This window comes from Nyctereutes procyonoides, unplaced genomic scaffold (genome assembly GCF_905146905.1).
Source record: "Nyctereutes procyonoides isolate TBG_1078 unplaced genomic scaffold, NYPRO_anot_genome, whole genome shotgun sequence".
Taxonomy (NCBI): Eukaryota; Metazoa; Chordata; class Mammalia; order Carnivora; family Canidae; genus Nyctereutes; species Nyctereutes procyonoides.
This window is the reverse complement of record NW_026575125.1, coordinates 30,433,886-30,448,951: the sequence shown is the minus strand read 5'-3', so window position 1 is coordinate 30,448,951 and position 15,066 is coordinate 30,433,886. Positions and strand designations below refer to the sequence as shown.

Genomic DNA, 15,066 nt, shown 5'->3' with positions numbered 1-15,066 from the left:
CCAGAAAGGCTCAAGTCCATGCAGCTGTGGCAGAGTTACAGTTCTGTGGTTTCATGTTAGTTACCTTATAGTTACTGTGTAATTAGTGCCACTTGATGTATGTTACCAAAAAATAAATCTATCTACCCCAGACTAGATGTAGTATTTTTTGTATAATTGGATTTCCTAATACTGATATTTGTCATCCCTGCAGAAAGTATATTGTTTTTTTTTTTAAAAAAAGAAAGTGTATTTGAAAATAAAGTCAGATGGAAAGTTCATTTTTAAAATTCCCGTTTTGTCAGTTTCTCTGATTAAAGATGGCCCGTTTCACCTGTTTTCAGCCCCACATATCCCAATACCCTTCCCCAGAGCTGGGCTAAATAAATAAGAATTTGGTTTCATGCCTGAGACACTCAGACACTTCGGAAGGTGGCATAACCTCTCACCTGGACTGCAGGGTCTGGCTCTAGCTCACAGTGCTCTTTTTCCTCACTGTTCCAGGTTCCCTACCAGAGGAGCCACCAGTTCTCTTGGGTGGCACTCAATTTCTTCTCTCCAGCTGACTAAACTTTTTTTCTGTACCAGTTAATTTTTCCAACTACTAATAGAATAAAGGCAGTTTTCAAAAAAAAAACAAAAAACAAACAAAAAAACTCTTTCGCTCAGGCCCGTGGCGCCGGCAGGATGGGCAAGTGTCGCGGCCTCTGTACCGCCTGGAAGCTCCGCAGCCACCGGCGGGACCAGAAGTGGCATGATAAGCAGTACAAGAAGGCCCCCCTGGGCACGGCGCTGAAGGCCAACCCCTTCGGGGGCGCTTCCCACGCGAAGGGAATCGTGCTGGAGAAGGTGGGGGTTGAAGCCAAACAGCCAAATTCTGCCATCAGGAAGTGCGTCCGGGTCCAGCTGATCAAGAACGGCAAAAAGATCACAGCCTTTGTACCCAATGATGGTTGTTTGAACTTTATTGAGGAAAATGATGAGATTCTGGTGGCTGGATTTGGTCGCAAAGGTCATGCTGTCGGTGACATTCCTGGAGTTCGCTTTAAAGTTGTCAAAGTAGCCAATGTCTCTCTCCTGGCCTTGTACAAAGGCAAGAAGGAAAGACCAAGATCATAAGTTTTGGTGGTAAAAACAGGACAATAAATTTTCATATACCAAAAAAAAAAGAATTATTGGAATTTAAAATTTTAAAAAAGGTAATATCATTTACAATTACACATCCAAAATGATTGCTGGTTCTTTTTTTTTTTTAGATTTTATTTATTTATTCATGAGAGACACACACAGAGAGAGAGGCAGAGACATAGGCAGAGGGAGAAGCAAGCTCCACGCAGGGAACCTGACATGGGACTTGATCCCAGAACTCCAGGATCACACCCTGAGCCGAAGGCAGACGCCCAACCGCTGAGCCACCCAGGCATCCCCGTGACTGCTGGTTCTAACAAAATACATGCTGGATCTCTATCTCTATGTGTAAAACTATAAAACCCTGACAAAAGAATCAAAGAAGTTCTAAGCAAATTGAAAGCTACATTGTGTTTATGCATTGGAAGACTTAATACTGTTAAGTCAATTATCCTTAGTTTGATATATAAAATCAACAGAATTCTAACCAAATCACTTCAAGATTGTTTCTAGATATTGACAAACTGATTCTAAAATATATACCATAAGAAAAAGGTACTAGAATAACCCCAACAATTCTGAAAAAAGAACAGTCAGATGAGTCACATTACCAATTTTAGGAATTTACTATAATGCGATAGTAAACAAGACAGTGTAATATTGGTGAAATAATAGATATGCAGACTAACAGAAGACAAAAGAGAGCTTAGAAATAGACCCACACAAATACAAGTCAATAGATTTTTTTTAAGTCAATAGATTTTTGACAAAAGTGTAAAGACAATCCAGTAGAAAAAGGCAAATCTTTTCAACCAATGGTGCATGTACAATTAGCGTCCATATGCTTAAAAACATAAACTTTGAAATATACCTCATACTTATCCAAAGTTTAAGTCAAAAGGAATCATATATGTAAACATAAAATGTGATTATACTGATATGTAATATATACTGATACAAGAAACAAGTGATTGAATGAGTGAATGAATGAGTGAGTAAATATGGGGAAGGAAGACTTTTCCTTATAGAATAGTTCCAAATAATTCATGTAAAAACTTCCCAGGAAGTGGATCTAAATTCTCCCCCATTTTCCTTAAATATGGACTAGTCTTAATCAATTGATTCCAAAGAAAAGGGTATGGATGAGAGGTAGATTAACTTTTCATTGGAGAAGCTTGGCCAGTGTTGGTTTCTTAGTTTTGACAAATGTACCATGGTTTTTAAGATGTTAACAACAGGAGAAACTAGGTAGTGGGATATATAGAAACTCTTTGTAGTAAATCTAAAATTGTTCCATAATAAGATTTTACTTAAAAAATTCTTGGGATGCCTACGGTCCAGGGATCGAGTCCCGTATCAGGCTCCCGGCATGGAGCCTGCTTTTTCCTCTGCCTCTGTCTCTGCCTCTCTCTGTGTCGTTCATGAATACATAAATAAAATATTTTTAAAAAATAAAAAATTCTTACTTCCAAACTTAAATAAAAATAGTTCCTAAGATTCCTGAACACACACACACACATACACACACATATAGATTGCTGGATCTCAGGAGGCTGCCTAGTGATTTTCCTGACAGGGTATTTTTTCTAATGATTCTCACCTGCCTCATCTGGCAGTAAAAGCAGTGGAACTCACCACACAGATTTTTGGCCTCCTGTCTCTGTATTCACAGAGATTCATACAAGAAGCCAAGAAATAATGGTCTGGGCTGATAGCAAGGTTCACCCTACTGCTGGACCTGGTGTTATACATCTGTCCCCTGTTTTACCTGCAAAGTAATTAAACTCTATACAAAATCCTGGTATACCAGAGCTTTTGAGACCCAAACTTTCTTGCCATCTGTATACTCTGAGAATTACTGAGAGGCAGATTGTGCTTGGAAAGCATTCTTCATTCTCCAAACAGGCATTTATCAATCAGCAAATTCAGTGATTTCAAATTCTCCACTGAGCAAACATCACGGCTCATTTGGCAGGCTTGGAAGACAGTTCACGTTTCCAGGAGCCGACTCAGAAATACTTTGGGAAATGTTTTTATATGCTGTCCTGCCAAATCCCCCAGTAGACAAGTATGCTCATTTCCTACTCACTGCCAGGCTATGTTCCAAACCCAGGACCAGGAGACAGACTGTTTCCAGCCTCCAAAAGAAGGAAGATTCAACTACTAGAGACAAATGCTGGGGTAAATAAGCCCTATGACCTAAACCAACTTGGGCACCCACATCTATCGAGTTCTTTTTGTGCATACTCAGCAAGAGCTGCCAAGAAATTCGACATGGATAAGGGTTGAATAGGGTCCAAAGCCTCACTTTCAGGTTATTAAACATGCCAGCTTCAGATCAAATTCTAACATGTCTCCATTTACCGATTACCCATTATCAAGGGTCCATAAAGTAGTTCATGCAACTTGGAATTGACACCTGATAATTACATTTTTAAACAAGATGATCCTGAAGCATACAAAACTGTTAAAACTATGACCACAAGCATATATCAGAGCTGATGACTGCTTTAGCTGCCTCCCATTTGGTCTTTAGGGGCTGGAAGAGATCAAGAAAGAACTGATGGAAGGATGCCCAGGAAAGATAACATTTGAGGCAGATTGGATATGCATTACACATTTTATTAAGTGTTTTTTTTAATAAAGCATAAAAATTACCTGGGGAGATTATTCTTAAATACATAGGTATGGGACCTACCCCAAACATACTGAATCTTCATGCTTGCTATGGGAGAGTCATATGTTTTTCAAAAGCTCTATGTTCAGTTCCAATGCACAGTCATGTTTGTGAATCACAGATACTGAGCTAGCCAAATGCCACTTTCTGTTTCTCCTGCTCCAGTTCTAGAGCTTCCAGCAACAGAAAAATATTGTGCATCTCTCTACCTAGAGTTGTTCATTAGCACTGGTTTCTCAGGCAAGTCATTTAATATACCACAACTTCAGTTTTCTCATAAGAAGTCACTTTAAACATAAGCTAATACAGATATGCTCATAAAATGTTATCCCAACACCGGTTATCCAATTAGTTGCAAGTCTTTGTTACAGGTGTGGTGGGAGACAACATTTTGATAATAGTGAAGGCTTTTCTTTTTCCCATTTTTTTTTATAATCTGGAATCCTTCACTCATTGGATCATTGGTGTTATTTAAGTCAGAGGAGGGCTAATCCAACTGACAATAAAGAAGTCAAGTGAGTTTCTGAGTAATTTTTTATATAGAACACAAATGAGTTATGAAACCTGAAATTTCACTAAACTCAGCATTGAAAGAAACAGACCTAGAATTTATGCTATATGCATTCTACTCAAAAGGTTCTATAAGGATGTGAGAAGCATTTCCTGCCCCAATCCTGATACAGAATCCATGCATTTGCTGTAGGGAAAGAAAAATAATTGGCAGAAGTGATTAAGGAAGTTAAACTGTGGATTAGATATCCTTGCCCTATTTCCTAGGGTTTGTTGTTTGATAGAAATTCAGATAGCTTTATTGGGACCCAAACACAAAGAGGGGTGAAAGGTCCCTGGAGAAGTCCCAAGGCGACTTTTGTGTCTGAGTTTAGAGTAGCAAGTTGTGAGTAAGTATACTCCTCAGTATGGTAAGTTGTTGGGGAGGGACGGTGAATCTGAAAGTGGCTTACATCCTTCAAAAACAAAAAAAAATGGCTAAAAGTGTGCTGAAGACTAAGAGAACCTCAAAATGAGGGGAAATGGGGATATATATTGATTTGCAATAAACTCAGCACTGCAGAGCAGAGAGGCATGAATGTTTAAGTCCTAAGGGCAGTGGATAGATGTCAGCCAACAATACCTTTTAAAATTATTCATTTCAGCCAAAGCAGTTTTTAGTAGGCTCCAGTGTTAAGTTATATACAATAAGTTGCATATATCACCAAGTACTGGCTTATTTATAAATTCCCCTGGAACATACGTCATCTCCAGGGCAAATACAAGGAAAGGGGAGACAAGAAATTCCTGAACTAAGGAGAGTGCCAGAGAGTGCTACCCTAAAAGAGGTTGAGTTTCAAACTAGAATTCACCTTCAATTTGAACAATTACATTTTTCAGTACTGAGCTGAAGTGAAAGTTCAATATCTAATTTAAGTTCAGTTATAGACGCAAAAAGATAGGGACATATTTGCCCTTTTGTGGTTGGTGACTATATTCAATAAATATTTCTCTCAGGACAATTTTGCTTTCCTGATTAAAGAAAAATTATTTACTTTTTATCAGATGTCTCTACTTTGATGAATATGTTAATTTTCTGTCCAGAATTTAGTATACCCAAATAGTGTCTATTTTATGCAAGATAGCTCATTCAGTATAAATTATTTGGTTGTAACTCCTCTTTTTGTTTCCTACATGATTTAAAATGCATATTTATAAAATAATAACTATACATCTATGTTAATGCATACGTAATTTTTAAAGGTATAATTTGTGACAATAACATAACAATGGGAAGATTTGTATAATAGAAGAGTCTGTGGATGCCACTGAAACTAAATTGGTATTAATTCAAAATAGATGGCTATAAATTTAGTATGCTAATTGTAGTTTTCCCGGTAACCACTAAGAAAATATTTTATAAATATATACAAAAAGAAATGAGAGAAAAACTAACGTGATATGCTTCGAAACTTAAATACAAAACAAGGCAGAAATTAAGGAAATCGGGGGGAAAAGGAATAAGAAATCCATAAAAGTTAACAAAATGGCACTAGTAAATCCTTCCTCATCAGTAATTACTTTACATGTAAGTGAGTTAAACTCCACAAGCAATAAACAGAGATTTGTACAATGAGTTAAAGAAAAGCACACCATAATCCATGTATCTGCTCTCTGCGTGTGATTTTAAGTCCAAAGACACAAAAGATTGAAATTGAAAGGATGGAGGGGTGCCTAAGTGGCTCAGTTGGCTAAATGGCTGCCTTTGGCTCAGGTCATGATCTCAGGGTCTTGGAATCTATCCCTGCATTAGGCTCCCTGCTCAGCAGGGAGTCTGATTCTACCTCCTCTCCTGCTCATGCATGCTCTCTCTCTCTTTCCCAAATAAGTACATAAAATATTAAAAAAAAGAAATTGAATGGAAGGCAAAAGATATTACATGCAAATAGTAACCAAAAGGGAGTTAGAGTAGATGCACTAATATCAGACAAAATAGAATGAAAATTTAAAAAAATAATTGTTACAGGTGACAAAGAAGGATTTTATATTGTGACAAATGGGTTGATTAATCAAGAAGAGCTGAAGAAATTAATAAAGATCTAAAGAACTAGAAAAATATCCTATGTTCATGGTTTGGAAAATTTTATATTGTTTAAATGATAATATTACCCAAAGCAATCTCCAAACTTAATGTACTTACCAAAAAATTCCAATGGCTTTTTCTTGCAGAAATGAAGAAGCCAATCCTCAAACTCATATAAAATTTCATGGGGCTCCAAACAATGGGGCAAAACAATCTTGAAAAAAAAGAACAAATTTGGAAGACTCATACTTCCTGATTTCAAAACTTGTTAAAAAGATACAGCAACTCAAATGGTGTACCACTGGCCCAAAAAGCAGCATATAAATCAATGAAATACAACTCAGAGTCCAGAAATATACCTATACATCTAAGGTCAATTGATTTTTGACAATAATGCCAAGACCATCTCTCTTAGTCTATTAGGGACACCAAAACAAAATATTATATACTAGGTGCTTAAAAAACAATTTTTTTCTCTTAGTTCTAGAGGATGGATGTCCATGAGCAATGTACCAGAGGGCTGATTTCTTCTTAGGCCATTCTTCTTGACTTGCAGATGGCTGTCTTCTCCCTGTGTCCTAATGTGGCCTTGTCTTTGTTTGCATGCATCTTTAATGTCTCTTCATTTTCTTATAAAGGAATATGACACCAGATATATTGGATTAGGACCTCACATTTATGACTTTATTTATCCTTAGTTACCTTCTTTAAAGCCCTATCTTCAAATGCAGTTAAAGTGGGGTTAGGACTTCAACATATAAATTTGAGAGGAATACCATTCAGTCCATAACACCATCCAAAGTAGATAATTCTCTTTAACAAATGCTGCTGGGATAACTGGATATCAATATCAAGTGAAATTGGACCCTTACCTCACCCCAGGTACAAAAATTAATAAAAAATTTTGATTGAATGTGAATGAAACCACTAGAACTATGAAGTCATTACAAAGAACTATAGGACTAAATTTCATAACCTGGAATTTGCTGATGGACTCTTAGATAAGATACCAAAAGAATGACCAATACAATAAAAAATAAACTGGACTTTATCAAAGTGTAAAACTTACATTATCAAGGTGAAAAGACATCTACAGAATGGAAGAGAATAGTTGCAGATTATACAATTGACCCTTGAATAGCACAGGGTTTAGGAGCACTAACCCCCATGCAGTCAAAAAAAACTGTGTATAACCTTTGACCCCCCAAACTTTTTTTGTATATTTTTATTGGAGTTCAATTTGCCAACATATAGCATAACACCCAGTGCTCATCCCATCAAGTGACCATCACCCAGTCACCCCAACTCCCCACCCACCTCCCTTTCCAGTACCCCTTGTTTATTTCCCAGAGTTAGGAGTCTCTCATGTGCTGTCACCCTCACTGATGTTTCCCATTCATTTTCTCTCCTTTCCCTTTTATTCCCTTTCACTATTTTTTATATTCTCCAAATGAATGAGACCATATAATGTTTGTCCTTCTCCAATTGACTTACTTCACTCAGCATAATACCCTCCAGTTCCATCCACGTTGAAGCAAATGGTGGGTATTTGTCGTTTCTAATGGCTGAGGAATATTCCATTGTATACACAGACCACATCTTCTTTATCCATTCATCTTTCGATGGACACCAAGGCTCCTTCCACAGTTTGGCTATTATGGATACTGCTGCTATAAACATTTGACCCCCCAAGCTTAATTACTAATAGCTTACGGTTAACTGGAAGCTTTACCAATGACATAAACAGTCAATTAACACATACTTTGCGTGTTATATGCATTATATAATGTATTACTACAATAAAGTAAGCTAGAGAAAAGCAAATGTTATTAAGAAAATCATAAGGAAGAAAAAATACATTTATAGTGCTGTACTGCATTTATCAAAAAATATCTTCATATAACTGGATGCAAACAATTTGTGTTGTTCAAGGGTCAACTCTGATAAGAGTCTAGTATTCAGAATATACCAAGAATTCTTAGGGTGCTTGGGTGGCTCAGTTGGTTAAGCACTGGACTCTTGAACTCAGCCCAGGTCTTGATCTCAGGGTTGTGAGTTCGGGCCTTGCACTGGGCTCCACAATGGGCATGGAGCCTACTTAAAAAAATTAGAGTTCTTGAAACTCAATAACAAAAACTCAAACAATCTAGTTAAAAAATAGCTGAGGCTGAGTAGACATTTCTCCAAAGGTATACAAATGGGCAAAAAGCACATGGAAAGATGTTCAACATTATTAGTCACTAGAGCAATGTGAACTACATGACAGTGAGGTACCACTTCACATGCACTAGGACGGCTATAATCAACAAAACAGAAAATAACAAGTGTTGGCATATATGTGGAGAAATTGGAACCCTTTCATATACCACTGGTGAGAATGTAAAATAGTTCTGTAACTGTGGAAAACAGTCCTTCAAAAAGTTAAATGTAGAATTGCCACATATCTAACAAGTCCACTCTGAAGTATTTATATACTCAAGAGAATTGAAAGCAAGTACTCAAACAAATAGATGTATTTACATGATCATAGCAGCGCTAGTCACAATAACCAAATGTATGGACAGCCCAAATATGTATCAGTGGGTGAATGGAGTAACATATATACATACAATGGAAACTTATTCAGCCATAAAAAAGTATTGGTACAATACCTGCCGCAACACAGATGAACCTCAAAAACATTGTGTTAAATGAAAAGGTCACATATATTGTGTGATTCTATTTACATGAAAAATTCAGTATAGGCATATTCATAGACATAGAAAGCAGATTGGTGTTTGCCAGAAACTGGTGAGTGAAGGAAATGTTAAGTGCTTGCTGAATGGCTACAGAGTTTCTTTTGGGATGATTAAAAGGTCTTGAAACTTGATGCAGTTGTACAACACTGTGAATATATTAAATATCACTTAATTGTTCATTTTAAATGATTAATTTTAGGGCATGTAAATCTCACCTCAATGAAAATGAAAAATCCTTACAATCTCAGGCCAGCCCCCACTTAGGGTGCTACAACTAACACAATCATAATACTTGATGTGCAGAGATGGAACTTGTGCTACCAGTTAAAGTACCAGAGCTTACTGTCTCTTTTCCAAATTGCAGAGCAAAGACACATAAATTTGAACATTTCCAGAAAACTCAGCAACTTCCAGATTTTTCTCAGTATTTTGGGGGAGGAAATTCTGGATTTTCATCTTCACCATCTGTTTTCTTCTGGGTGACATATATTGTGGATAGTGGGGTATTTTATATTGTCACATTAGGGTTGGCGTTTGGTCCACAGCCACTTTCTGCCTCCGCTGAGCTGCCTCTGACTTTGTCATCAATCCCATCTGCTGATGTCCGCTCTCTGACCTGATCTCTGATGCCAGAATTGCAAGAGATATATGTCATCCTCCTCATCTAAAACACTGAATCCCTTCAAATCCACTGAGCCTTCCTCAAACTATGCCTTTCTTGGACTCTAGGAATCACTGGATGTTCAAAATCTGCCTGATTCTCAGACAGCCAACTGTAATGCAAGAAATTTGGAGATGCAAGCAACCTGGGTCAGTCAGAATTTCTTCACAATTATACCTTCTCTGTGGCCATTTATACCATGAGGCTACAGATGTTGGCATGTTGGGCTCTTAGAGTTCCAGATGGAAAGTGGGGAGTAAATCATGCCTATGATCCTGTCTTATCATAAATTGGGAACTCTTTGGCTTTGCTTAGCAGCATCCTTTTCTCCATGATCTACATCAATTACTATTTCTCTGCTCTCCCAGTTCTCTCTTCTTTTATGCTGAGCTCCATTCCTAGGAGCAGGAAAGACCTTTTATTATTATGGTTTCTTCAAACCTATGACTCATTGCTTTAGGTCTCACCTCTTAGTGTTCAAAGCAGAGCTTCTGGGACTCAATAAATATTTTTCAAGCAGCTCAACTCTTACAGTCAAAAGCTTTGGATATCAAGAATAGGACATTAGAGGTCTGAAAGTCTTTGGACATGCAATTAACTTTTTTGTTTTGTGCTAAAATGCTGTATTTGTCGAATTTTGATTTCAGGTTAAGGTGGGCTAAATTATTTAGATGCACTCTCCCACTCAAAATAACTCAAAATGTAAGATATTATTTATTTATTTATTTTTAAAGATTGTATTTATTTATTCATGAGAGACACACACACAGAGAGAGAGGCAGAGACATAGGCAGAGGGAGAAGCAGGCTCCCTGCGGGGACCCCAGGACCACAACCTGAGCCCCAGGCAGATGCTCAACCACTGAGCCGCCCAGGTGCCACACAGATAAAATTTATAAAATATCACTTTAAAAACACTAAAGAGTAAGTAAGATGATGGAAAAATTCCAGGCCAAGGTTTTACTGTAAAGTGAGAACCTGGGGAGCTTAGTCCTGCCTCACTGCCTTTTCAACCCTGAGAGATTTTGTGCTCCTTTCATTTGGAGAATTAGATTCTCTGGTTTAAGTTGAGGGAAAGAGGAAAGTGCAGAGTATAAAAGTCAGGACTCAAGGTCAGCCTAGGGAGGGGAGTAGTCTGTGATTCAAAAAGGCTACACTCTTTGTTTCGGAGAAAACCAGAACTAAACTCATCCCCAGAGGATGCAGGAGAATCATTATGGTGCTGCATAGACTGGGAGAAAAAAGGAAAAGAAAAACAATCAGTTACACATGGCCATAAACAGCCCTACTGTAGATTTGCTAAGGCAAAAAAGCATTATGAGAGATAGTTAGTTCGTAAAGATAGAAGATTCATTCCGTCAGGAAGATTTAATAATGTCATAGCCTCAACACACACACACACACACACACACACACACACACACACACAGGCAAAATATTCAAAATTACAATGGGCAAGGGATAAGCCCCAGAGTCATCATGGGAGATTTTAACATAGTCCTTATTTGGGTAACAATCACATAAAAAAAACAGTCAGGATAAAGATTTGAACACCATGAGCAAATATGGCCTAATGGATGTGTGTGTGCGTGTGTGTTTGTAAATCACTTCACCCAACAACTGTACAGTACACATTATTTTCATTAACATAGAATATTCATAAATATTGATCATAAAGTTGATGTACTTCATTGTTGTAACAAAAAGAAGGAAGCGATTATCATATAGGATGTTTTGTGCTGGTCTCAATAGTGATGCCATAAGCTAGGAATGCCTGGGGGCTCTCATCTGGGCATATACCACCTGTGAGTCCCAGAAGACATTTCCCCGGTGTTGTAGCTGGACCAGTACTTGTGGTTCTTACTCTGATTGCAAGACGCATCTCAGCAACAGTCATCAGGGAAACTTTGCAAAAATACAGTTTATTACTCACATGTCCCGGAGCGTGCACAGCGAGGCGAGCCATACTGCGAGGTTGCAGGGCAGATGAGGAGGGGGAGAGCGCAGGCCTGAGCTTCTGCATGAACTGGGTTGAGAAGGGGATGCCTAGGTTTCTACAGGTACACTCTTTATTGGTACACTCTTTAAAACATAACAGTGGGAATTAAAAAGTGGGAAGGGAAAAGCAGAGTCACTCAAAAGGTTAGTTATCCAGGACTTTTTATTTTTTTATTTTTATTATATTTAAGTTCAATTTGCCAACATATAGTATAACACCCAGTGCTGGGACACCTGGGTGGCCCAGTGATTGAGCCACTGCCTAAGGCTCAGGGCGTGATCCTGGAGATCTAGTCCCACATCAGGCTCCCTGCAGGGAGCCTGCTTCTCCCTCTGCCTGTGTCTCTGCCTCTCTCATGAATAAATAAATGAAATCTTTAAAAAAGTAACACCCAGTGCTCATCTCATCATAGTGCCCTTCACCCAGTTACCCCATCCCCCCCACCCACCTGCCCTTGTGAAACCCTTTGTTTGTTTTCCTGAGTCAGGAGTCTCTCATGGTGTGTCTCCCTCTCTAATTTTTCACCACTCAATTTCCCACTTCCCTTATTATCCCTTTCTATCAAGCTTTCTAAAAGGGGAATTTCATGAGTAGGGTTTGCCTGGCTCTTCAACTAGTTGCCTAGTTGCAGAGCTGATAGTGTGTTTACCTGAGATGAATGTCTTTGAATCGGATGCCTCAGCAATCAAAAGCTTAATGTCAGGTACTTACATTATAATCAAGAAAGCTAATTGTTAGGCATTTACACTACCCAGAATAAGCTTTACTCTGGTATGGGAGGGGCAGGAGGTTGTGCAGGATAAGGAAATGGAATGAATACACAGGTATTCACTTTTCAGTTTTCTATTAAACTATACATTTATGTTTTATGGACTCTCTAGATGTGCATTACATTTCACAATAAAGTTGATTAAAAAAAGAATAATCAATGCTTTATTTTCTTCTAAGATAACGCAAAGAACTTAATGCACTTTAATCTATCCCACTTCAGTTTAACGAATTATCATTGCCATGCATTTAATGCTACATATAAATCCATGACACATTATTAATATTTTATTGCAGTCAATGTGCATCTACCTATGTATTTACTGGGTTTTGTTCTTATTCCTTTCCTTTATTTGGGACCTTCCATCTGGAATCTATTTTTTTTTCTTCTACAGAGGTGTATCTATAGTTTGAATGTTCTCACAATTTCTAGTTCTTGACTAGATGTTTACATTGTGATCATTTATTACACAATACATGTATGTTTTATCTACATTACTATATGGAATATAGCAATAAATTCAGAGAAGGTAAAAAAAATAATAACCTTAGATTTTATTTTCCTTTTTTTTAAGGATTTTATTTATTTATTCATGAGAGACACAGAGAGAGAAAGAGGCAGAGACACAGGCAGAGGGAGAAGCAGGCTCCATGCAGGGAGCGCAACTCAGGACTTGATTCCAGGACTCCAGGATCACGCCCCGGGCCAAAGGCAGGCACTAAGCCGCTGAGCCACCCAGGGATCCCCTTAGATTTTATTTTAAATATGTTTCAGATATACTAGCTTACTCTCATCCCACTATTGGCTAAATATATGTGGAGGCCACTTTTAGGCAGCAGTGGAATGTAGGGAGGGCCCACAGCCACCCCCTGGTCTGAATACAGGCCCATTGGGTGCCCCACCTCAAGATATTCATAGGCCCCAACTGACTAATGGGCTACTTACAACCAGGCACAGTTACCAACAAAGGGGGAAACTCCAAACCTCCCATACCTCCTCACCTTCCATCTTTAAAAACACCTCCCACCCACTGCCTCCTTGAAGACCGCCTCTTCTCTGCTGTCCTTCCCACAGCCCCCTTGCGGTGTATTTAGTAAACTTCCATCTCCTTTGTTCTGTCTCTGGCGCATTCTTGTCACTGCCTGTGCAGCCGGCTTCCACCTGACCACCCCACAATGTGGGGGTCCCCATCCAATCGGGAGAGACACCACATTTAAACACTACATATAGCACATATTTCACTGTTGTCTCCCCTCCCCCCCGTATGTCGTCTAACAATAATACATTTATAAAATAAATAGTGATGCTTTCCTTAGAAACCACAAAATCCAAAGAGACATGCAGAATTGATCAAGTTAATGTGATATTTTTGGAGGGTCATGGATTTGGAATATGAAACTTTAAGGTTCAGATCTGGATATAGCCTTTTTTGCAGCTGCTTAATTTACAAAAATTCCTTATCTAAAATCCCCAATAATTCATCTTTAAAATGAGGGATATCAGGGCGCCTGGGTGGTTCAGACCCTTAAGTGTCTGCCTTCGGCTCAGGTCATGACCTCAGGTTCCTGGGATTGAGCCTGGCATCAGGATCCCTGCTCAGCGGGGAGTCTGCTTCTCCCTCTCCATCTGCTCCTTCCTTCGTCCCCCCAAATGCTCTCTCTCAAATAAATGAAATCTTTTAAAAAATATAATGGAGGACTTAGTACCATTTTTGCCCATTTAATAGAAATGTTGAGAAGTACTAATGAAGCCAAAATCATATAGGCCTATCACATAGCCTATTCATATAGGCTTTGTAAACTGATTAAATAACATATGACTTTAAACTAGTATTATTTATGTAGATACGGAGAAGAAAAATGAACAGTAAATATTTTGTGTAAACTGAACATGAGGCCATATTTAGATATGGGGTTGGCATTATGGCATAATAAAAACAATAGGATTTTTTGGGGGGAGAGGGTCAGATATAATTGTAATAATTAACGTTTCTGCTCCACTGCCTGCTAGCTCTAGAATCTTTTGCAGGTCAACTTTTCTGAGTCTCTGTTTCCTCATCTGTAAAATGCAGTAATGATGTTTTATTGATGCCTCAGGTACTGTGAAGATCAAATGGGACATTTTGTCTGTAGCGCCTGGGGAGTGGTAAGTGAGCCTTCTGTGTTAGTCTCTGCAGTGCATATTCAGTACAAAGAATGCTGAGAAGAGAATCTGATGATGGTGTTCATAGAAAATGGTCTCTTCAGGGACACCTGGGTGGCTCAGTGGTTGAGGGTCTGCCTTTGGCTCAGGTCATGATCCCGCAGTCCTGGGACTGAGTCCTGCATCGGGCTCCCCAGAGGGAGCCTGCTTCTCCCTCTGCCTATGTCTCTGCCTCTCTCTCTCTCTCTCATAAATAAATAAATAAATAAATAAATAAATAAATAAATAAAAGCTTAAAAAAATGATCTTTTCAGTTGGGATTCTGCCCTTGATGTGAGAAGGAACTGACAAGACTAAATTTCAAAAGAATACAGCTGTAAACCCCCCGGGGGTCCTTGGGCA

At 38.5% G+C, this 15,066-nt stretch overlaps 1 protein-coding gene across 1 annotated transcript; it reads left to right on the top strand.

Moving 5' to 3' along the window:
* Nucleotides 1–643: 643 nt before the first annotated feature.
* LOC129518463 (40S ribosomal protein S23-like) lies at nucleotides 644–1,151 on the top strand. Its single transcript, XM_055338606.1, has one exon. It carries the CDS (start codon nucleotides 667–669, stop codon nucleotides 1,096–1,098), a length of 432 nt encoding a protein of 143 aa, XP_055194581.1. The 5' UTR covers nucleotides 644–666; the 3' UTR covers nucleotides 1,099–1,151.
* Nucleotides 1,152–15,066: the final 13,915 nt, after the last annotated feature.